The 23,312-nt window shown below is 42.6% G+C and overlaps 2 protein-coding genes across 8 annotated transcripts; one reads left to right on the top strand and one right to left on the bottom strand.

Annotated features, from left to right (window-relative positions):
- Positions 1–833: 833 nt before the first annotated feature.
- LOC116390392 (mothers against decapentaplegic homolog 4-like) lies at positions 834–7,119 on the top strand. Of its 4 annotated transcripts, none has more exons than XM_031860037.1 (11): positions 834–975; positions 1,912–2,252; positions 2,341–2,515; positions 2,628–2,657; positions 2,749–2,949; positions 3,204–3,311; positions 3,603–3,653; positions 3,744–3,927; positions 4,069–4,237; positions 4,458–4,596; positions 5,041–7,119. In XM_031860037.1, exons 2-11 carry the CDS (start codon positions 2,013–2,015, stop codon positions 5,250–5,252), a joined length of 1,509 nt encoding a protein of 502 aa, XP_031715897.1. In that variant the 5' UTR covers positions 834–975; positions 1,912–2,012; the 3' UTR covers positions 5,253–7,119. The 4 variants fall into 4 exon arrangements, with proteins under 4 accessions (XP_031715897.1, XP_031715895.1, XP_031715896.1 ...); XM_031860035.1 differs by having other exon boundaries at positions 834–988; XM_031860036.1 differs by having other exon boundaries at positions 834–1,015.
- Positions 7,120–10,767: 3,648 nt separating this feature from the next.
- Positions 10,768–23,017, bottom strand: rfx3 (regulatory factor X, 3 (influences HLA class II expression)). Of its 4 annotated transcripts, none has more exons than XM_031860031.1 (17): positions 22,889–23,017; positions 18,491–18,603; positions 18,234–18,322; positions 17,147–17,405; positions 16,041–16,115; positions 15,585–15,766; positions 15,255–15,374; positions 15,037–15,161; positions 14,799–14,914; positions 14,017–14,132; positions 13,726–13,880; positions 13,527–13,624; positions 13,241–13,390; positions 12,883–13,091; positions 12,630–12,783; positions 12,337–12,379; positions 10,768–12,227 (listed from the first exon to the last, which is right to left on the bottom strand). In XM_031860031.1, the coding sequence occupies exons 2-17, from the start codon at positions 18,596–18,598 to the stop codon at positions 11,947–11,949; spliced, it is 2,280 nt and encodes a 759-aa protein (XP_031715891.1). In that variant the 5' UTR covers positions 18,599–18,603; positions 22,889–23,017; the 3' UTR covers positions 10,768–11,946. The 4 variants fall into 4 exon arrangements, with proteins under 4 accessions (XP_031715891.1, XP_031715893.1, XP_031715894.1 ...); XM_031860033.1 differs by having other exon boundaries at positions 13,726–13,877; XM_031860034.1 differs by lacking the exon at positions 16,041–16,115.
- Between the last annotated feature and the right edge of the window lie 295 nt (positions 23,018–23,312).

Below are 23,312 nucleotides of genomic sequence, written 5' to 3'. Positions count from 1 at the left end.
AGCCAAGTTCAAAGTTATGACAAATATTTTCACTGTTGATGAAAAGACACATTAAATGATACAAAATGTTGCTTTTTTTTAAGGTATCAGTCGCTTTCCCTAACTCTCACATGGTCAACAACACAGCTGAGCAGGTTTGTGTGATGGCAGCTTTGTTCATCGCTCTTAAGCAACAAAGCTATATTGCTGTTCATGGGAGGCCAACTTTAAATGATAAACACATGGATAATCTCACTGGGAGATATGAAGAAGAGAGCACGAGAGAGAACTAGACAGGGGACTGTTTTTATTAATGTTATGTCACACTATGTTATAACCACAAGGGGGAGACTTTATATTACAATAAAATCCATCACGCCACAATAGTCCTCTCTTGGCAAATTTGTTGTGGTGCCATATTCCATTCTTTAATAACTGATGGTAAAATGGTGCTCCGTTAGATCATGTGACACTTGGATTGCACACAGGTGAACTTAATTTAACTGATTACGTGACTTCTGAAGCCAAATAATTGCACCAGAGCTTATTTACGGGCGTAATAGCAAAGGAGGGTGAACACAAATGCAACATCCAACAAATTGCTTTTCAATTGCTCTTTTCTTCTTCTATTTCACTATTTTGTGTAGATCCAGTACATACAATCCAATTAAAAATATTTTATTCAAGGGGCGTGAATAAGTATACTTATGTAAGGCACTGTATGTATATATATATATATATATATATATATATATATATATATATGTATGCATATGGCTTGCAATAACTAAGGGGTTTTGATTTTACAAATACAATAACAACTAGCAGCGCCACGCCTGTCACATTTTACGCGTGCATGCGCAGTTGGAGCGTGGTGGGTGGGGATCATTTTTTGTTTATTTTCGTGGCCAGTTAACCATAAATGTGTTGGAATATTATTATTATTATGTATTTTCTTCATACAGTAGTCGTGTGATGAGGACTACACATACACGGGTACGCACACGAGGTAACGGATTTTGGGCCATCATAGAAGGTTAGCCAGCGAGCCAGCGTGAAGTTGAGTTGTAGCGTTAGCTAGCTGTTAGCGTATGTGCTAGCAAGCTAGCCTAAATATAATTAACACACGATAGCACACGCTAGAAAGCATATAAACATTTAGCTAAGTAGCTAAAGTCACTCATTTGTCATCTTGCACCACTGGGACTAAGGCTACGGAGCGGATAAATACGTTTGTGTTAAGGTAGCGTTCGCTAACGGTGTTTTACGGCAAGCCTAGCGATAGCTAACGCCAACACATTTAGCTAGTTACTCAACATTAGCTGAGCAATGCTAGCTAGCTCAATACTCCTTAGCCGTTGTAGACATACTACACATATGTATTTAATTATATAGTGGCATGTTATAACTGAACATTATAATTTAGGCCAGGTTGGGTTACACACTAAGCTACTGAGACACTGTTATGCGCTAACGTTACCCGTGCGTATTAGTTAGCTTAGCTATCGCATCTGTGCTAACGTTAGCTACGTTTGCTGTGAAATGCTCTTAAAAACCTTGTTTTTACCAAATGTTCATATACCTTAATGTTATTATAATAAACCAACTAAATACATTGAGAAAACACAGTAATTAATGTGTGAATGTTAACAGAGTAGTACATGACAAATGCCCAAAATATGTATATCTGTAGAGGTTTTGGAAGTTGCCCGAAAACTATTTTCTCCAACTGTGGCTAAGTGTCATCAGTCATTTTAAAGGTACATTAGATTGGCTTTGAAGATTGATTAACCCTTCTCTCCTTACAATCTAGTCATGGTGATACACAGTTTGTAAATTGAGTGCCACTTGATGTAGTCCTAATGCAATGTTAATGTTGGTTGGCATACCATCGAAACTCTCAATAATAAGACACTGCACTTTCTGTTTTAGGTTGCCAAGGTACAGTACTGCAAGAGTACTTTCACCTTCACACTTAAGGCATAAAGGACACAACTTGAACGTCTCCTCAAGGCTGAAACCCGAGGAGCAAGATGTCGATCACAAACACTCCCACAAGTAACGATGCCTGTTTGAGCATTGTGCACAGCCTGATGTGCCACCGACAGGGAGGGGAGAGTGAAAGCTTTGCTAAGCGAGCGATTGAGAGTCTCGTCAAGAAGCTTAAGGAGAAGAAAGATGAGCTCGACTCCCTCATCACAGCCATCACTACAAATGGGGCTCACCCGAGCAAGTGTGTAACCATACAGAGAACTTTGGATGGACGCCTACAGGTATAGTAGCAGATATACACTATACCGAGTTGGTTTGATGGTATGCTCCTTGTATCCATCTCGTTATATCTTCCTATCTGTGCTTTAGGTTGCAGGGCGCAAAGGTTTCCCCCACGTTGTCTATGCCCGACTGTGGCGATGGCCTGACCTACACAAGAATGAGTTAAAACATGTCAAATATTGCCAGTATGCCTTTGACTTGAAATGTGACAATGTTTGCGTCAACCCATACCACTACGAGAGGGTCGTGTCTCCAGGCATTGGTAAGTAAGCCTCACAGGGTTCTTAGTCTTGACTTCATACTGTTTTAGGTTATTGAGAAATATAGATCAACTGGTCGAGTGACATATGTTTTTTTTTTTTCATGTTTTGCAGACTTATCAGGGCTGACCCTTTCAAGTTCAGGTAAGCAGGTGCCAAATTTTTCCTGTTTGCACGTTGAAGATTTTGTGGATGTCCTTTTTAGTTTCACCTTTTGTCTGCTCTCATCCTGTAGTTCCACTCCTGGTGAAGAATGAGTATGACTATGACTATGACAACCAGCAATGTCACCCAAGCTCTGAAAGCCACCTGCAGATCATCCAGCACCCCTCGTCAAGGCCCAGTCCACAGGAGAGCTTCATCAACCCCACTCTGCTCCCCCCATCAGACGGCAGCATTTCAGCCTCAACCTCTGCTTTCGGTGCTGGACCCTCAAGTGAGACACTGCACAGGGACTACATATCTATGCAAAACATAATAAAATATGCACTCTCTTAACGTAATGCAATCAAGTAAAGAATACTGTTAAAGTATTAAAAACACAATTTTAGAAGGGATTGCCTGTTAAGTTTGAATGCAATATTTAATGCAATAAACAACTATTTTATGTATTATGACCTGAACTACCACACATACTTCAACTTGGCACAAATTGGGCAAACACAACTATTCAATTATTTATATTTACAGATCCTAACCCCAGTTGGAGCAGAAACAGCAGCTTTACCTCTGCAGTACCACAACATCAAAATGGGCATCTTCAGCATCATCCCCCCATGCCTCACACGGGGCATTATTGTGAGTGGATGGAAATTCTGCTCACACCCAGCATTCAAAATAGTCGTTATCCTTTCTCTTATCTGTTAGAACCGTCTAAGATGGTTTTTATGTTAAGATAATTTACACGGGAAGGGAATGTAACGCATGTATAAGTTGTGTAAAAGTGATATGTGTCTCAGAACAAAACTGTTTTCTCCAGCAGACTTTGTATTCGCTAATGTTCAGCATCTTGATAACATGTCGCATGTTAAGAAGTGGTGTAGTTTCAGAATTGCTTGTTAAAACGATAATGTTGACATGTTATTGCAGGGCCTGTTACCAACGACATTGCGTTCCAGCCCCCCATATCCAATCACCCTGGTGAGCATTGAGCTGCAGCTGAAAGACGATCCACGTATTTTACATCAGTGTAACCAATCTGACCTGTGGTTGTGTGCTGGTCTGTTCCAGCTCCAGAATACTGGTGCTCCATTGCGTACTTCGAGATGGATGTCCAGGTCGGGGAGACCTTTAAGGTGCTGTCCACGTGTCCGACAGTGACTGTGGACGGCTACGTCGATCCGTCAGGAGGGGACCGCTTCTGCTTGGGCCAGCTGAGCAATGTCCACAGGACAGAGAACATAGAGAGAGCCAGGTATTACCCCCACATACCGGGAGATGTATCATCTTATTGAACCTACAAGCAATTCATATTCACTGCATGTTGTAGGTATGATAAGGGATTGACAGTAATGCAAAGTTTTGGTAATGTCTCACTTTTCTGACCATTTCTCAGGCTCCACATTGGCAAAGGCATGCAGCTGGAGTGCAAAGGCGAAGGAGATGTCTGGGTGCGCTGTTTGAGTGATCACGCAGTGTTTGTGCAGAGCTATTACCTGGATCGAGAGGCTGGACGTGCCCCTGGAGATGCAGTTCACAAGATCTACCCCAGTGCTTACATCAAGGTGAGATTGCAGTACAATGGTCATTCAATGAAAAGATAAACAATCCAAGGAGGTGTTATTCTAATTTGCTAATTCCTGATCGCTGTTGGCACTGGCTACAACTCCAGTACATGCACACCAATAATCCAGACAGCAAAATATGTGTAGCATTCCCTTTTTAGTTTTGTTATTCAACAGAATTTATACCATGTATGTGAATGTTTGTCTTGTCCCCGACCAGGTGTTTGATCTGCGTCAGTGCCACAGGCAGATGCAGCAGCAGGCAGCGACCGCTCAGGCAGCCGTGTCAGCCCAGGCGGCAGCGGTGGCCGGTAACATTCCCGGCCCTGGCTCTGTGGGAGGCATCGCCCCGGCCATCAGTGAGTGTTCATACTACTGCTTCTCCTACTCCTTCATCAAGTGTATTGTTATGATCGCACAGCGTTGTGAGCGAGGGAATTACAGAGCAGCATGAACAGAAGGAAAAGACAAACTGGTACACAGGCTGTGTTTTCTTTAGCTGAACTATTTTGGACTGACTTTAAGAATTTGAATTCAGTCATGTTTTTGGCAATTTGACAATTTAAGTTGTAGATGAAATAAAGTTCCACATAGCTAAGCATCTACATAATGAATATGTTCTGAAGCATGGATGGCCTGGTCAGAGTTGGAGATGTATTTACAGTAGTTTTTCTGCTCGGCTGTGTGTCTGCCCGGTACATGTTCAAACTTTCACTGCAAGAGTAACTTAGCAGACATCTCTGCAAGCTTTGGCCTGTTGTACCCCATCGATCTAAACGTTCCCGACTGTGATTCCTCTGCAGGTCTGTCTGCCGCTGCAGGCATTGGGGTTGATGACCTGCGCAGGCTGTGCATCCTGCGGATGAGCTTCGTGAAAGGCTGGGGGCCCGACTACCCACGACAAAGCATCAAAGAGACGCCCTGCTGGATTGAGATCCATTTACACCGAGCTCTACAGCTACTGGATGAAGTTCTGCACACCATGCCCATAGCTGACCCTCAACCCCTCGACTGAGCAAAGAGACATGGAAAAAAAAAGAAACCAATCAGACTGTACTTTTTAACAAACCACTCCACCTGTAGGCCTGGGGGGCTGAAGGAGGACTGCAACGACAGGGACGCTGAGTAGGTTGCAGAAGTATGAACAAAGATTTAAAGGATGGCGGTATACTGCTAATACACTGCTTTCAATTCAAGCGCTACAAGCAGTTGCTAGTATATGGAATGAGACTCCAGATCTGTAAGTGAACACGTGAGGTACGCTGGTAGCAGTGGTAGTACTCTAACAACATGCTGCCAAGAGAATGAAAAACGTGTCCACAGCGACATTAAAAGATGCAAAAAGCCTATCAATTATTAAATTAGTCATGGTGCAATACAAAAGAAATGCATAACTACAAGAGAGTGTAGAGTGTCGATCATAAAATGATTCATACTCAGCCGCTGGCTTTTTTTTTTTTTTTTCATGAACGATTCAACATTTTAAGATTTTAACACCTATAGAGCCCGTTAACTAACGGACAAAGGTTCTTTTTTAAACTATTTAGTAAGAGGGCAAAGTGTTTTGGCTTAAAACCAGTAAAGCCGAGCACAATGTGACGCTGTGTTTTGGATGAAAACATGTCTGAACATGCTTGATGTCATTTCAGCTGGAGTTCACTGCTGATCTCTCTGGTGCCTGTGTGGCTTCATGTAAGTGGAGTTTGTCACCTCACAAATCAGGACGATTCTGTAAAATCACGTTATTCGTTACTTATGTTTTTGTAAGATGTAATCTTAAATATCCTTCTATGCCGATAGTCCTTGTTTGATGTTTTTTCTTTTATATTCCCGCTTCTGAATAGTTGTTTTTACTGATGTAAAGAGCATTTTAAAAGCCCATTTTAGCTGACCTCAGCTTCTCCTTCAACACCATAAAGCTTCTGTTATTCTACCAGCAGTTGAGGCTGTTATGATATTGAGAATTGACTTTTTTTAAATGCCAAATTTACTTAGAAATTATTCAATAATTTCAAATGAAAAGGTTATTAGAACACATTGTAAAATGATTTATAATTGTTCTTTTTATATTAATTGCCCGCATAGTGTCCATTAGCACTTTATTAATTTGTAAAGAAGTATTTTTTTCTTGTTTCATAGACTCATGCATGCTTACTTGTTGTACCTATATCATGTTTTTCACATAGTTGAAAAGGTTTTCTTGCTAATGACCTATTAGCTTCAAAATGTCTGCCTAAAATCTCTATTTTCAGTATCAAACACTCACCCACAGACGGGGTAAAAGGTGCATTTAGCTCAATTCTGGCAGAATGACGACGATTTGGAACAAATCGAGGTGTGGCGCAAGAATGGTTCATGAAATTGTAAATGTTGTCTGTGACACTACCGTTAAACAACCACCTTTCTAACCGAACATCACTTTAAGATTGCTCACTGCCACGTTTTGTATTTATTATTTGGATGACACTTACCGTAATGTTTTCTAGACAACAGCTGAGTTACGGTAAAGGAGTTGAACTGTGAGAGGAAGCGTAAGCCATATCGACACCAAATATACCCAGTGAAAAGTTTATCAGACTGCAGTCGTTTCATTGTAATGTTGCTTCTAAAAGCTTGGTTTTATTTATCAACAGAATGATTTCAGTTTTTGCTGAGCATAAATCAATATTGTGGTATTTGGAGCTCTGTTTACCGACAGCTGTTGCAGTATTTTGTATCTATATCTCTTTTGCTACCTTTACAGTGATGAAACACAAAAAGAATGCTGTACAATTATCAGGAAATGCAAGTTCATGCTCATCTTAATCTTTACAATTGAGTTTGAATGATATTGTTTATATGTACGAGTATGGCTGAATAAAGTTCAATGGGCTAACACTATTGTTGTGGAGTTGTGACATCTCCTTTATTTGGAATTTGACGAGTGCGTTGAGTAACAATGATGAGGACACTTGACTTGAACAAGAAAACGTTTATTACTGCAAAGACGAGTCACAAATTTTAAGAAAACAACACTAAGAAGCTAGCCTGAGCTGAGATCTGAAATATTCAGAAAACCAAACTACATGTGTCTTTAATAGTTTCTATATTCATCAATACGACACACTAAATGATAATGTCTTTGTAAATATAAAAGTCCCCCAATTGTCCGTTTTTTTTGTATGTAAAATACACAATACAAATTACCCTACACGCATTGGTTCGCTCGTCAATTTGAGAAGTAACTGAATTGCACACAAAAAGAGTCACATGAAATTTGTGTGTATATATTATATCAGATATTATACATTATCCAAAAAAAGAGAAATAAATCACAAAAGCACTTCAGCCAACATATCTGATAAAATGTTCACCAAAGGAATAAATCAAATAATTAACAAATAAATATACCTTTTTTCAGTTTTTGATATATACATATTTTTGTCTTGGGTGAACAAAAATAAAAACCTTCCCCCCAAATACCACTGCCAAATGCTTGTGCTTGCATTAGAGCGTGCTACAGATGGCCACGACTCACTAGACTGTCAAATGGCACTTGAAAACATCCAAATACAAATCTCAAACAGGTCACAGCATTCAGAAAATATCGTTTGACAAAAGAAATCACGATCATGAGAAAACAATTCATAAGAGAGCGTTTTACTTCCAGTAACTCACCTTGTTCATGAACCAGTTCTGTACAATAAAAAGCCGTCTGCAGGTAATCTACCAAGTGTGTGTGTGTGTGTGGAGTCACATCCAGTAAATAAATAGTCCAGTCTGAAGACAGGTCTTTATGCTTCCCTGGTGTCTTCTCCGTGGCAGCACCTGTGCAATGAAATGTCTGCTCAGCCTCAATCTGTAGCCCACCAGAGACCCAATAGTCACCCGGGCCATCTGCTCTGGCCGGGGCAAAATTAAAGGCACTGGAGTCTGCTATGGGTCAGTGAAGCTGCCGTGTCGTCCAGGTGAAGAGGCAACTCTTAGCTTTCGCTCCTATGACAAGTTAAGGAATAGCTTATGTCTTTTCTTTTCTTTTGTTTTTTCTGGTTGGAAATGCGCTCCGTTTCAAAACAGCCGTTACAGAAACAATCTTCCTTCTCAATTTCTCAAAGACACAGAGATAAAGTACAATTGTGTTGGCAGCATTAGCATCAGTCCAGTGTTAAACCAGGCAGACTTTGAGATGCAGAAAGCTAAAAAAAATCACTGTCTGGCACATAAGTCTATGTATAGTAAAACGGAAACCACAAAAATGAACAGAAAAATAAAAACAATTTCTAGCAGCACATGGTAGACCAGCGTGCAAGACCAGAAAGCACTTGATGATCCTAAAGCACACAATCAAGATTTAAAGAAACTATTTTATAAGCCATTTTCTCTTCAGGCACAAAATAATACAAGTTTACAATGTTGTACTTGATTTATATGACAAGAGAGCTGAGATTCATGTTTGAAAAAAGAAAAAGAAATTCAGTGAGAGAAAGGTAAAAATGACACAAAGTAATCCTGCAAAACCCTTATTCCTACTTGGTACACAATATCCAGATTTAGAGCAATCCGTGTGCATGTTGGAGTCGGCCAATTGAGTTCATTTCGTCAGTTATTATGAGAACACAGATCTATATGCAGCTCTGGAGAAGGTTCTGTACAAGAGATGGGCTCAAGTTTTTGTCTGCATTCATTCTTGTATTGGGGCATTTTTCATTACTTTTCTCCGTGTTCAACAGTTCAATACCAAAAGTCGGAGAGCAAATTCACGACGGTCACAGAGTGATGTAAACAAAATGCTGCAGGCCTTCAACTTCCAGCTACTTAAAGTTCATTGACCTTTTACTTGCAGACTTTTCAAACTGTTCTTAAGCACTATAATAGAAAAGCCCAGATTTGTGTGCGCTCAATTCCCAAGATCTGGTAAAGCCAGACATTTCAAGCCAGCGGACTCGGGGTTAAGGCTACAGTATTGACGCGTACCGTAGGTTTGGGGGATGCTAGAGTTAAACTTTTGTGTCATGGAAATGATTTAACGAAACCCAAATGACATGCAGTACTTGCTCTCCCACCCTCCTTTACTGCTACGTAGGTGTTCTACACAGGCACAAAGAAGAAAAGATCCCATGGACCTCGATGTGAAGGAATCATTGACTAGTGATGGAGCCAAAACAAGTGATTACAGAAAATACAGTGCCATCCCTTTTTTTTCCACCTTAATAAACCTACGTTCATGAAAAAAAAACAAAAAAAAGAAACTCATGGTCCTCCTTTACAGTAGCTCTGCCATTTTCAGTGGTATAATTTCATTAACAGTACCCATTATAATATGGTGTAATGGGTGAGCATCTAAACCAAAACACAATAAATATCAATAAATAAACACTTCTGCAGAGAAATCCTGCAGACCATTTCAACAAGCATGAAAAAACAACAAAAAAAAAATCATTTTAGTGACAAATTGTTCCTATTCAGAGGATTAATCTCAATAATCTCCACAACATAGAATGATAGAATGTTAGAACCGTTCAAGTATAGATGTAGTCGAATGAATCAGAAGTTTGTCCCCCACGTCTTTCCCATTTCACAGGCTATGAACTAATTACAGAAGAGCTACGAAAAGAAACAATGACATATAAAGCAACAAATATATGCAGTGTATCAGCATTATATATACTGTACATATATATATGTATATATATATATATATATATCTATATCTATAGATCTCTTTGAATATCACAAAATATCTACTTTTGGTCCACTGTACAAAGATGATCTTCAAACAGGGAACAAAGGATGAAAGCATCTATGGGCTAAAAACTGAAATGGAAATGTATCAGAGGTGAGAGAAAAGCAATGCGGTTTTTCTCTATCGCGTTGAGAGTTGTGCAGTACAGTGGTGTGTGTGCAATAAGGTTTGGTGACTGTGCTGCACGCATCAAAGGGCTGGCACCACTGGTTTGAGGTAGGGTGACTGATGGATGTGTTTCTACACGCACACACACACAAGCACGCAGACACAAGCACGCAGACACACACACACACGCACGCAGACACAAGCACGCAGACACACACACACACACACACACACACACAGGCTTATATACACACGTGTACACATGCACATAAAAACACAGTGCAGACCTATGCATTCGTGTTCACACACACTCTCACTCTCTCACACTCACACTCACACACACACACACACACACACACACACACACACACACACACACACACACATTTCACCCGATAACAAAGGCTAATGCAAGAGTAGGCCTCAAGAGGGCAGAGTGAGGGCAGGAGCAAGGCTAAAGACCATGATTCAGATAAGTAATGAGCTTAGTGGAGCTGATCCAGAGACAACAACAACAGGTGTGTCTGTGCCTGTATTCCTTGGTCTCAACACTGATGAGCCAGCCCAAATCCAGCCACCAGAAAGCCAAATTTGTGGCTGGGACAATGCAGAGAGGGGGGGGGGGGGGGTGTGGGCTCTCTACAGCACACAGTCAGGACTACAAGGACAGCTGCGTTTAAGGATAAGGCACTATGATAAAGCCGAGGTACATTAAATCCCTGACATTCCGTCTGCTCTGCGACATGGCACTGTGGGACAGGAGACAGCTCTTGGGTGGCCCAAGTGGCTCCCTCTCAGCTTGTTGTTTTTTTTTTTTTTTTGGTCCTTTGTGAACTTAAGATATTTCATTAAGACAGAAACTGCAGAAAAAAAAAAACAAAAAAAAGAAAAACAGGGGAACATGTCCAGTAAATTTTTTTCAAGATTACAGCTGGTCACGTACACCAACACTACAGAGCATCTACAATGAACAAAGGCAAGCGTTATGCACGGGGTGCATAGAAAAGCTAGCATTGAGGAAGTGGTTTTGTACAGCTGGTCTTTTCAATCTCATTTCTATATACACAAGTAGCAGCACAGATACTTCTTTAGGGGTTTCCTTTTCTGTGGCTAAAATCTATAAGTGGTCGTCAGTGGGTGGCTACCGTATGAAATTCAAACAGAACAGACAAAACTGCCCCATGATCCTTTTTCAAATGCCACACATACATAGAAAGTCCTCCCTTTAATGTTTTTAGCTACATACAATACTCAAAATATTTTGTTCAGCCAAACGTTTATCAGCAGTTGGAATGCATGTGGACATAAATCATGCTCAAATTAGGAGGGATAAAAATGGAAATCAAAACAAAACAGAACACAATGATAGCACCATGAGTTTTTGGGTAATACCAATTGAAAGTACAGCAGAACTATTTACAATAGGTGAAGGTCTTGAGTCAATCGATGACTCTGCACCACGGGGGCTGGTGACATGGATCTGAGCTCTGAGACATCAGTAGTTGAATTTTCTTTCAAGACAAAACCGTCTGTACAGACAGACATGAGGCCTTGAGTCAACAAACATTTACCAGGTCAAATTAGTCCTCCTGCATCTGCCGCATTGCGATAGAGCACAACCTTATGGGACGACACCACATCCAGAATCTAAGCAGTCAGACACGGACAGCACATCTTGGCCAGAGTATCATCATCATTTCAGCACTCCCCCCCCCCCCACTGACAGGTTTAGATATGGCGAGGAGAGCATGTCCGCACACGTGCAGACAGAGACGATGCATGAAAAAGACGGAAACATCTAGACTTACTGAGAGAGAGATATGTGGAGAGTGAGATAGCGAAACAGGCCTAACAAAGGCTGGCCGTGCCCTTTAGACCGTCAAACGGAGGCGTAGGTGTTGCCTGTGGCGCTGCAGTGGCGGATGGTGGGAGTAGCGGCAGAAGGGGTTAGGATGTGCTCAGTGTGGTCCTGCGGGGGCTGGGGCAGCGAGTGGAGGACACCTGGCTGGACGACCCCCACCACAGGGTGGGACCCGTCCTCCAGGGCCCCGACCTGGATCACCTGGATCACCTCGTGCTCAGACTTTTCTCGCTTGGCGAGAGGTTCCCCCGTCTCCTCTATGTCGTCTTCTAAGTCGCTGTCCATCCCGCTGGTTTCATCTAGACGGGAGAAAGCATCGCATGTGTAAAACACCGGTGTGGACTCAAGAGCTCACTTTAAAAAGGACAGTGTTTCTCGAATACTGGTTGAGCTTGATAGATCACGTACCTTTATCAATGTTAGAGAGGGACAGCGTGTTGAGGCTGTCGAACTGGAAACAGACAAATAAACATCATAATTAGTGGGGGGCATGAGTGGCTCACATAGTTTTAATGTGTTTCTAAGCCAATGGAGATACTACGTAGTAACTAGATAAAACATCTGTTCTGGGGTGATTTTATCAACGGATGAAAAATGACCCAAAGAGAGGTTATTATTTCACATCTGATATACAGTGTATCTGTCATATACTGTAGTGCGTCACTGTAAAATACTGTGACCATGAGTTGCTATAATTATACCTCCCCCATGACACCAATGGGTGTCTCTCCGGTAGCTTGTGCCACGCGATGCTCCACAAGGTAAAACATGTACTCATCGTACAGCAGGCGAATCAGGTGGAAGGAACCAAAGCTGGCAGCACTGCGAAGGGTCAGGTCCCTGATCACCATAGAACTGCAGAGCCATTCAAAAAACAACAACATTGTGAGCATTACATCTGCACACTCCCAGGTGCGTGTCAATATGGTCGCTTTTTATTATTTTTTCGCAGACCTGTAGAAGGACCACTTGAGCAGGAACTGTCGAGCTGCCCTGGGGAAGCTGGACTGGTGCTCGTAAGGCTTGAGCACCTGAGTGACCACATTTTCCAGCCAAGCTGCCCATTGCTCCAGAGAGCTTTGCTGCTGTAGTGTGGCCTTGAAGTCCTGCTCCAAGTGCTGAACAACTCCCTCCTCACACTGGCACACCCATGATGCCTGCTCCTATACGGCAACACAGAGAAAGAACTGCAGGTTCACACCTGTACAGGGGGAAAACTCTTTTGACGGAGTGGATTACAGAGAAGGAATGGCACAGCACACATTACAAAAGCACCGACACTGAATATCCAAACACAAAGAGCTGCCCTGACCTGTACGTTGGCAAAGTCAACACGGTTGAGATCGCTCAGCATCTGGTTAATCTGTGATGTGTTTTGCAAAACAGCACGTGCCGCCTGAGCCAGGTGGTTCAGAGATGTGTATCTGCGCAGTGTTTGCGCAAAGGCACTAACAGCGGCAATCTGTGTAAAGAGCACACATAAAAAGCCTAGGTGTTGACCTCCATACCGCTCAAAACTGACGACAAATGTCACTCCCTCTGACTTATAAATGTAGCATTTTCACAAAGGTAACTCTGTTTGAATACTGCAAGTGTACCTTCGTCTGGATCATTCTCTGTGGAATGGCATTCATGGCATTATTGAGCCAACCTTCCAGGCTTTTGGCAAAGTTGCGAATGGCTTGAGTCAAGGCACCTGGACGATCAAAACAACAACAGTGAGTTTATGATCGCGATGTTACGAGCATTAACACAGCAAACGAGCAAATATGAGAGGTGTCCGTGACTGTGGCTCACTGGGAATGGGTCTCAGGACATCAGGGATGAGGATCTCCACGAGGGCCTGGTACATTAGATGGTCACAGGTACTCATCCATTTGAGTACCGCCTCGCTTCTGCACAGTTCCAATAGCTGTGAATGGGGCAGCCGTGCTTCAATCTCACTTAAGCTGCTGAGGAACGAACAAATCAGAAAAAAATGCCGTTGAATATTCAGATTCATCCTAAAATAAACTAGGTTTGACAATATTTTTCTCTCTGGCTATCATTGATAGACTTCAGCATTGTATATTATCAGCTTGACCTCACCTGTTTTCTGTTACAGTGGCACCCTCTACAGAGTCCGGGGGAGAATAACGCCAGAATGTCTGCCACAACTTCTCAATTAGACTGAACTGGAGATTGACAACCACATCCAGGATAGCCTGAAACAAAAGCAGAGAATAAACCACACGAATGAATAGTTTTCACTGGAACCGCATTCTAAAACAAGTTCATCTGTAAACTGCACATCAACCCCAAACTAGGGGGCTGTGATGTTTTTTTTGGTAATTTTGGTGAACTGGTTCTTTAATCATGAGAAGAAGGATCATAAGCCAAGGATCCTTGGCCATCACCTGCGGACCTGATTCCTACTTTTCCAGATAGCAGGAGAGATGTGATTGAAAACTTCACAAGATGAAGAGAACATTCTGCTCCAAAATGTCAGTAGCTGGCATTTAGAAATGTCTGTCACTATAAACACACACATGACCTTTCCCAAATTTTCCACCCTCTGAATCCAGCCAAAGATTAAATATGTGTAGTTTTCCAAAAATGTGTAAAACCGTAGTTCAGTATTTTCAGTCTTACCTGCATTTTCTCATTAAGTAAGATGAAACTAGTGAATTGCTGTAATAATAGATAGAGGCAGATTAAGGCACATATATACGGGAAAAGAAGGGACTAGCCTTGTTGATGATATATCAACGGATGCTGCAATATTAAAAGGGATTACTTCGCTTTCTCTGAGCACTGAAGAGAGACCTGACCCCCTGTTCCCCTTGTGAATTACACACATTGAAGTGAATATGAAAAGCCCTTTATCTAACCTCACAGTGCTCTCTGTAAAGGGACTGGAGAGCTTTCACATCCTCTGGGCTGATGTTCTCTGTATTGCTCGGTCCCAGGTCCAGCTCTACAAAGTCAGGGAGTGCCCGCGACGCATCTGTTGGGAGTGATAAAAAAAAATTGGAATAATCCGTAAAACGAAATATTCAGTTTATTTGAGGCAATTTCATGTGTTCTTGGTTTTACAGAGACATTGAGATAAAGAGGAAAGCAGCTGACCAAGGAACTGCTGGTGGTGTTGACTCTGTGCAATGACTGTCTGCTCTTCTGCACCAGGAATGTGCTGGCCTCCACCTGAGTAATTCTCCCCAGAGCAGCCATCAAACTTCTGCACCGGCTTGAACCTGCAAATAACATCGGTATCTATAAAAAAACACTGTGACTTGTTTCCCCAACAAATACTGCATGTCCGTAAGCATGCCTAGTTGCCTGTGTACCTCTGCTTCTGCTGAACAGGTTGCTGTCTGAGTGCCATGTACTGCATGTCTTCTTGGAGTCTGTTGAGTGGCGAGTCTGGTTTCACACGTATACCATAGTAATGATATTTGGAGTTCCCTCTGCAAGACAAAACCAAAGGTGAACGCACATTGACGAATGTGAGGCGAACAGACATGTTCACATGGATGGAGGAGAGGCACAGAAGAGAAGGACGGATGAGGCTTTTAGCATATCAGTGTGTCAATTAATGACAAAAGAAGAGCCACGCAAGCATACGGCCATGAACTTTTCCTCACGTCAGATAAAGACAATCAAAAAAAGAAGCTGACCTTGTCCCTAGGCGCCTTGTACGGAGTCCCATGAAGATGGAGCGGATAAGTTTACCGAAAGAGGCTGCATTTACAGGGTCCAGTTTCTGCTCCTGGCAGTGGCGCAGATAATGATTGTAGAGGGTGGAGCGTGGTAGACTTACGCCCTCTGCTGTCTCGTAATTGTCCAACAGCCACTGGAGCTACAAGGGGAACACATGCTTCTTTTTTAACCAAAGAGATTCAAACACTGGTCCACGCAAACTGCCATGGAAAGACCTCAGACGAGCAGTCTGTTTCGATGTCGCAGCACCACAACTCTGCAAAAGCATTTCTACAGCAGCCAGTGAATTTAAAACGATAGTGACATTTAAAAAGCAACAAAAACAGAAAGTCAAACTCAAATGTATACAGAGTTGAGAGAGGCAGTAGTCAGAAGCAGAGGGGTGGGCAAGCATTCGTAAAAAAGCAACTTACATGGCTGTTGAGCAGCGAGCTTCTCTGACTGGACAAACCCTCAGATTTTTGGAGAGTCTCAATCGCCATTTCAATCTGATAAACCACGAAGCACAGGACAACAAAATGTAAGAGGGGGGGGGGGGAAATAAAAAAGGAAAGCAAGAAAAAACAAAGCGCTGATGTAGACACGTTAGTATCCACGTGCAAAAATAAAGAGAATCTAGAAAGGATCACAAAGCAAGCACCACTAAACCCAAGCAAAGCAGGACTACCTGTCATTTTAAGAAAGTCTAGTTGAGAAGTGGGAACACGAGGCTCAACAGGATCAACGAAGCACTTCATAACGACGATAGCTGGCAGACACGCAACCCTTCCAGATTCCACCAGCACAGATCCAATTATAACAACCATCATGTGTAGAGACAAATGACAGTCTCCTCTTCATTATAAAAACAAAAGACTAAGGCAGCGTGCCAAGATGATGTACTAACACCTGCATGTCAAACTCAAGGTTTATACTAAAAAGTGAAGAAGTCTAATTGGGTACCGGGCTTTTTACAAACAGCCTAATGACTGACGACAATACACAGTAACAAAGGGGCCCATTTATATTGTCACCTCACTTAGGCTTGACAACGCTGAGCTGGTATTTTGCTTAAGCAGTTAAATGCCCTTGCACACATTTTGATTAAATACAAAATAAAACATTTCTCCTTTGCACAGCCATCATTGGATGTTCTAAACTCTCTGCCATGACTGATATCCTCATAATGTAATGTCAGACACCAAGCATCATCATGGTGGACTATAGGAAAAAAACGAATGGGGCAAAGCACTTGTGCTGCATGCACCGCTTTGTCCAATCAGGACTCTCATGAGGAGTGGGTAAGTCCTCCCCTCCTTAATACACCCGTCTCAGGTCATAGCCCCTCCTTTCTTCTGCACCAAAGAGTGGGAATAACAGACTGATAAAAACAGGAATGGAAACAAAGCCCTGCATTACTTGACCATTACATATTAAGGGTTACAGTGTGAACATTGCTGGCAGTGGTTAGTTCACTGCCAAGGGATCGGCCTACGCGAAGTGATAGCGAAGAGCCAATTAGTGGGTGCTGTTAACTCACAGTAGCTGGGGAAGCTCGTGCCGTCTGGGTGACAGGGTGGGGTAGAGCGTTGTCCATGATGTAAGCCCCAGGACTGGTGCTGATTACCTGACCCCCTGCCAGATTCATGCTCATTCCTCCGCTGCCCCCTCCTCCATTGTTGGTCATGCCGTGAGACGTCACCACAGTGGAGACTTGTGATGAGCTGCTCTGAGTGTCAAAGTAGTTCCCTCCACTGTTCTGGCTATACAGCTGCGGCTCTGAGTATGAGTAGGTTCTTCTGTTCAAAAGAGAGGTTAGCAGTCAGTCACCAAACTGAGAAACAAAGGTAAAACAATTAAGAGTTATTATTTCAACTTTCAAATTAAGTTATTTCTTCTTAGAATCAAGTTTTTTTTTAAATGTTATTTATGTTCTTAGGACACCTATTGATGTGGTAGTTACAATAAAATTCTTTGTGCAGGTACAGTCAAATACTGTCAACAACAATTGTCCAATCCAAAATGTATTATCATTTTTTATGGATACCTTCTGAAAGTAACGTCAACAACTGTATTTATGTATTTAGATGGGTTTCTGTTTGTGATTTGGGTGCCCCCCCCCTTTCACATATTATGTCAACACAAGCCTGGTACTCAGATCACGTGTCCAGCTGTTTGCTGTATGTTTGATTAAGTCTAGCTTGCATGAGTGTTTCCACCAGCAGCTGAGGTCACACAGTATGTGTGTTTGTGTCTTCACAATGTGCGAGTCTCTGTGTTATCACAGTAGGACAAAAACACAGCTTGAGCAATTTAGTCGAGTGTCTATGTAACCCCCCCATTCCTCAGACCCAGGGGGCCCTGGTGTAGCATCAGCACTTACAAAGACAGAACTACTTCTGGTCATGTTCAGGTGACCGAGCACCATCAAGCACACGAGGGCAGACCCCCCCTCATACGAGTCGAAAAACACACACACACACACACACAAAAAACCCTGAACGCACTCCCACCAACAACATGTGCTTGTGACATGAATGATGGTTTGAGGAGACTCAAGAGGAGAGAGAACAGGCTGCAGAGACTTAGCGCTAATATTTATAGAGCCGGGTAACAGACTGACTCACATGTTGCCATTCGTGTAGACGCCACTGTTTTCCTCCACATACTGCACCTGTGCTGGGTAAACATGCTGAACCTGTTGAACAGTCTGGGCCTGGCGAGACAAATTGCAAGAGTTGCAAATGAATGATTCAATCGACCATATTGCAAATACAGACATGCACACACACACACATATATATATATATATGCACACACAGCATGCACACACGCAGGAACATTCAGACACGAACACGCCCCCACACAGACAGGCTGGATGTACCTGTTGCTGGACAGGCACCTGCTGGGTGGAGCCGGTAGGCTGGACAGGCACGGTGGTCTGAAGAGGGACTGTGGAGGTGGAGTCAGCGCCTGCCTCAGGGGTCTGCATGGCGCCTAAGTAAGACAGAGAAAAACACAGTGTTACTGGAGAGAGATAATGTCACAATCACTGGAAACCAAGAACACCCTCGACCTACCGGTTTAACTGGCAAAGCAACTTTACAACTCAGGAACAACAACGAAATGATCTCAACGCATCACTGACCCAGGGCACACAAACACACACACACCCACACACACACACAGGGCATCAAGCATTGATGACTCCCTTAAACAGAGTAGATTTACAAATATGGCGTCGTAACAGACAGAATTTACGATGAAATAAATACGTTATTAAATTAGTCTCATGATTTTGTTAGCCCTGGACATAAAACGTCCCTAAAACATAATAGAAAACACGACAGATTCTCTTAAATCAATGCTACTAAAGCTGCTCAAGAGAAAGTCTACCCTAGCACCTGTTTCTGCCTTGTAGTACTTAATGTACTGAGAGCCTCATGCATCAGTGACACATGGTCTTGTCTCCATGTTCACAGCCATAAAACAAGTTAATATTTAACAAACTCCAAATAGATGATGCTTCTCGCTGCTCAGTCAGTTCCCAATTTTACAGGTTTAACGTTAGTTGAGATTGGAAGTCCAGGATCAGTACTAACAAAAGGTACTACTGGAACGTTATCTTATATTTTAAAGTATCTTTACCAGATAGCGTCATTACTGGTAATAAAAAAGCTATGTTGCTGCATTGTGCATCAGAGATTTAAGATTATGTCTACAACACTTACAAGGCTAAAATGAGCTATTTTGAAGACAAGGAAAAGAGTGTGAGACACTGGTGGTGAACCTGTGTTTATGAGTTAATAATAGCATGGCTACCATCACCCATTCCTTCCAGGGGAAGGCCACCTCCTCCCCATCACAGTTTCCACGAACAAGCCTCTCTTGGTTAATTAAGCCGGGTCCCCTAACAGCTCTGAATCTCACCAGGGACAGCCTGCTCATTCCCTTCAATATTACACCGGCCTTTTTCTTGGGAAGCAGGGTTTGACTTTATTTGCGTTGGGATGACCAACCTCACAATTTGACCGCAAAGCTGAGTCAATTGTTCCTGGTGCACTGAGAGGGTGAGGAGTGGGTAAGGCAGTCTGTATTTCCTTTAAATATACAGGGGCACTGACATTCATTAACGCAAAGCCATCTGCTTCCAGCATGACTATTTTCAACACCTTTGGGAGGGGGATGCGAGTATATACTATCACTGTCGGACATGTTAGCGGGCTGCAGTCTGGTTCCTGGAAAACAATAAGCTACTATCCCGTTCAAATATTCATATTCTGCAGATTTAGACAAGACACTGTAAACTATGACATATGTTCACAAAAGAAATGACACACCTATATATACTACCACGACACACAGGCAACTCTTTTACCCTGAAGCGTGAAAGCCATTGGATGCAGGCCAACCAAAATGCAAAGTATAACTGCAGCCTTCAGCTTACTGCAACCAAATGCTAATAAAAGGACTTGTGACGAGAGGAGAATCTAGACTTATATTCCACTGTGTGTGCAGTTTGAAGGCTAAAGAACATGGCTCCAACTGGGCCCACCAAAAATCGAGGGAAAGAGCCCCTGCATCACAACGCACTCTTGTTGCCTCACCCCAACCCCCTCCACAAACACACGCACGCATATACACACACACTACCACACCTCCTGCCTCACCATTCAGGCACTCCCTTGTGGCCCACTTAAATGCTGTGCTCCACTGAGCAAGTGCAAGCCCTACAAAGACGCGGAGGAACAAAAGCCACCAAGGAGGGCAACGTTTTGCCCTGCGTTTTCTCCCCTCAATTCCTCTCGCTAACATTACAAGCGACGAATAAGGGAAAAGTGCAAGGTTCACAGTCGCCGCCAGAAAATATACAGTACTGTATTTGCCACTCTAATGATCATGTATGATAAAGGTGGAGTGTGATGGACCAAGTAAAGAAATAGGAGCTGGTGAACAAGGTTGAAAAGTACACCATATGCAAAATCTCTCCCTCTCACACATACAGTACATGCAACCCCAGGCAAGACAGGAGCATGATCAGGTGCTAATACAGCGGGAAAACAGGTGGAGGGAGATGTGATTGGGAGCTGAGGAAGGAGGAGGTATGCAAAGTTTCTGTGTTTGCTTAGGAGTTGAGTTTTACGACTATAAAGATAACTGGGGGTGACTTATATTGTTACGGTCTGCGCAGATGTTGATTTTGACATATGAAACATTGCATGAATATATGGGACAACGTCAGTGGTGACAAAAACAAAGTGATACTTAGTATTCAACGTACTGTCTGTTTTTATTTCATGACAGGAAACACGGGAAACAGAAATGTCAGAATTTCTGGAAGCATCATGACATAGGTTACAGAGCGAGTCTAATTGTACCCTGTTATTGATATATGTGGGGTTAGGAAGCAAAAAAAAAAAAAAAAACAAGGACCTTTTAAGTCTCCTCTTTCATCAACAATATACATTATTGCGGGCAGGCTGGGGGAAAATAACAAACCAAACACGCTGTATTCTGCTAAGCCATGAAAATGGATGACTGAATAATTGAATTAATCGGCCCCTCTTTAAGTGATTGGAAATGTAACAGGATCCAGGCAGCAGGTGGCATGGTACTATTTCTGTGCTGCTGGATTACAGGTAAGTGGTAACATGATATGATAACTAGCAGTTCCCAACATCCTGTCTTCTGTGTGTGTGTGTTGGGAAAAGGTGTCTGTGCATGACCTATTTTGGGTTGCATGTGACAACAGATCAATATTTTAGGCTTTACCTGCAGTATGCAATAAAAACAAAGTGTGCAATTTGTATTTTGATCTAAATGGTTTGAAGTGCTCTGGCTCTGTCAGGCTACATAAGTAGTACTGTGATTTATGGTTCACAGCCATCATACAATTGAAAAGACAACCAAAATCTATACAGACAAGCCGAGATGGTTCAGGAGTCCCATCAGTACTAGAGGTGCACCTGTCCTCTCCACTGACACACCCAATCTCTCCCCTAACGGGAATCACAGGTCGCAGCTGCACATGAGACCCAATGGACCCCGAAATAATTGTGATGCAACGTTAAGAAACCTAGCCTGTACTCATATGAACCACCCGGAGGATTAAGCAACCTTAAAATGCAAGTTTACTATTCCATTGTAAGCAAAGAGCGTATTGTTCTGAAATGTTTGTAACACATTTAAGGGAGCCCCAAATCAAATCTGCCATTATTAAAATGAACTAACGACCTGGATCCCCCTGGAACAATGTACGCTGCTTCTCGGTCCCTTTTTCTTTTTGCGCACATGTAACAAAATAACAAAAATGTAAAATTGTACATGTTTCTCAATAATTACACGTGTTTTGCAGAAGGGGTTGCTAAATCTGGACGTTACCAGCCCTGTACGGAAGGTGAAATGCAGAATAACGAAACGATTCGGAGAAAAAAAAACACACACACGGGTAGTTAACATACATTGAGGTATTCTAATGTTAAATCGGGCAGGTGTTTTTTCTCCTCAAAGCCGACCACTGCAAAACTTCGCCTTGTGTTATCAAGATAGCTTATCACAGCCATCGGATGCCACAAAGAGGGCAGATGGAGAGCTAGCGAAGCTATCTTGCTCCCTAAGACAAAAGGGAAAGTAATGGCTTAGCTATTGTCAATAGCAGTTAGTGTATGGAAAGCTAGCTCACAGCACTCTCCATTGCTGATCGACGTTATTGATTTTGTGTGACCAACGAGATATAAACCAGCCGACACATACACTTGCAATATCACCGAAACATTAGCCAAGAACGGTACACCACCAGGCATTGTGAGAGGGCAACGCTTGGCGTTAGCAACCTAGCAACAACAGACACCTGCTCCTGCTCCAGCTGACCAGCTAGCATCAGTGCCTAGCCCAGACCTATGCTACCACCCAGCATGGTAAGTTTTAGGCAAATAAGTTACACGGAAACCCGTTTTTCTTCCACACCACCTGGCGTTTAGGTCAGTTTTAGACACAAAGCACCCCGTAAGAGGACATCGCTGGCTACAGCTAGCGACCAGGACCTCTCACAGCTGTGGGTATCTTTACAGCCAACGTTAGCAAAGCAGGCTACCACGTCACAAAGAAACACCCTCGCTAGCAAACTACCCCAGCTATCCACCGAGCCTTCATTCAGCTGCACACAAAAACACAAACCACAGCATTAATAGCTCCTTCACGCAATTATCCCTTGGACGCGAGAAAGGCCGATTTAAAAGCTAGGCTAAAAAAAACTGTTAAAAAAAAACAAATGTATTCAAACCTGAGCTGTGGACTGGTTGATGAAGATGAGGATGGTGGAGGAGGTGGTAATGATGGAGCGAGAGGTTGTTGTTGGTGGGTTACAGTCGCCAGGACTACGGTGACTATGGCGCTGCCTCACTGGGCAACAGTTGCTATAAAACTCACCGGGAGCGCGCAACCTTACCAGGCAGGTGGGAGGAGATTAAAGCGCACTTAATACAGTTTTAAATAAAATCACACCGAAATACATGTGTTTGAGTATATTAGGCATATCTTACAAGACTTATAATTATACCCGAGCGAATGCGTTTAGTCTGGTTTATTTGGAGACGTTTAATACATCAAGAATGAATGAATAGCGTGTTGTGGGGATGTTGAAATAAAAAAAGAAGACAACGACTTTATATTATTAAAGAAAATGAAAATAATCTGCATTGTCTTTA

This window comes from Anarrhichthys ocellatus, unplaced genomic scaffold (genome assembly GCF_004355925.1).
Source record: "Anarrhichthys ocellatus isolate YVR2014 unplaced genomic scaffold, GSC_Weel_1.0 scaffold23, whole genome shotgun sequence".
NCBI lineage: Eukaryota > Metazoa > Chordata > Actinopteri > Perciformes > Anarhichadidae > Anarrhichthys > Anarrhichthys ocellatus.
The sequence above is the reverse complement of the archived record's forward strand: the minus strand, read 5'-3'. Positions and strand labels throughout refer to the sequence as shown.

What these genes read in the sequence shown, in the direction of transcription:
- LOC116390392 (XM_031860037.1), top strand. Translation starts at nt 2,013, where the DNA reads ATGTCGATCACAAACACTCCCACAAGTAACGATGCCTGTTTGAGCATT. An exon ending in GGTCGTGTCTCCAGGCATTG is followed by an intron (nt 2,516 to 2,627) that starts GTAAGTAAGCCT and finishes CATGTTTTGCAG; the next exon opens with ACTTATCAGGGCTGACCCTT. An exon ending in CCCCATATCCAATCACCCTG is followed by an intron (nt 3,654 to 3,743) that starts GTGAGCATTGAG and finishes GGTCTGTTCCAG; the next exon opens with CTCCAGAATACTGGTGCTCC.
- rfx3 (XM_031860031.1), bottom strand. Translation starts at nt 18,598, where the DNA reads ATGCAGACCCCTGAGGCAGGCGCTGACTCCACCTCCACAGTCCCTCTT. An exon ending in AGGTGCCTGTCCAGCAACAG is followed by an intron (nt 18,323 to 18,490) that starts GTACATCCAGCC and finishes TTGTCTCGCCAG; the next exon opens with GCCCAGACTGTTCAACAGGT. An exon ending in AGAGAATGATCCAGACGAAG is followed by an intron (nt 13,391 to 13,526) that starts GTACACTTGCAG and finishes CTCTTTACACAG; the next exon opens with ATTGCCGCTGTTAGTGCCTT.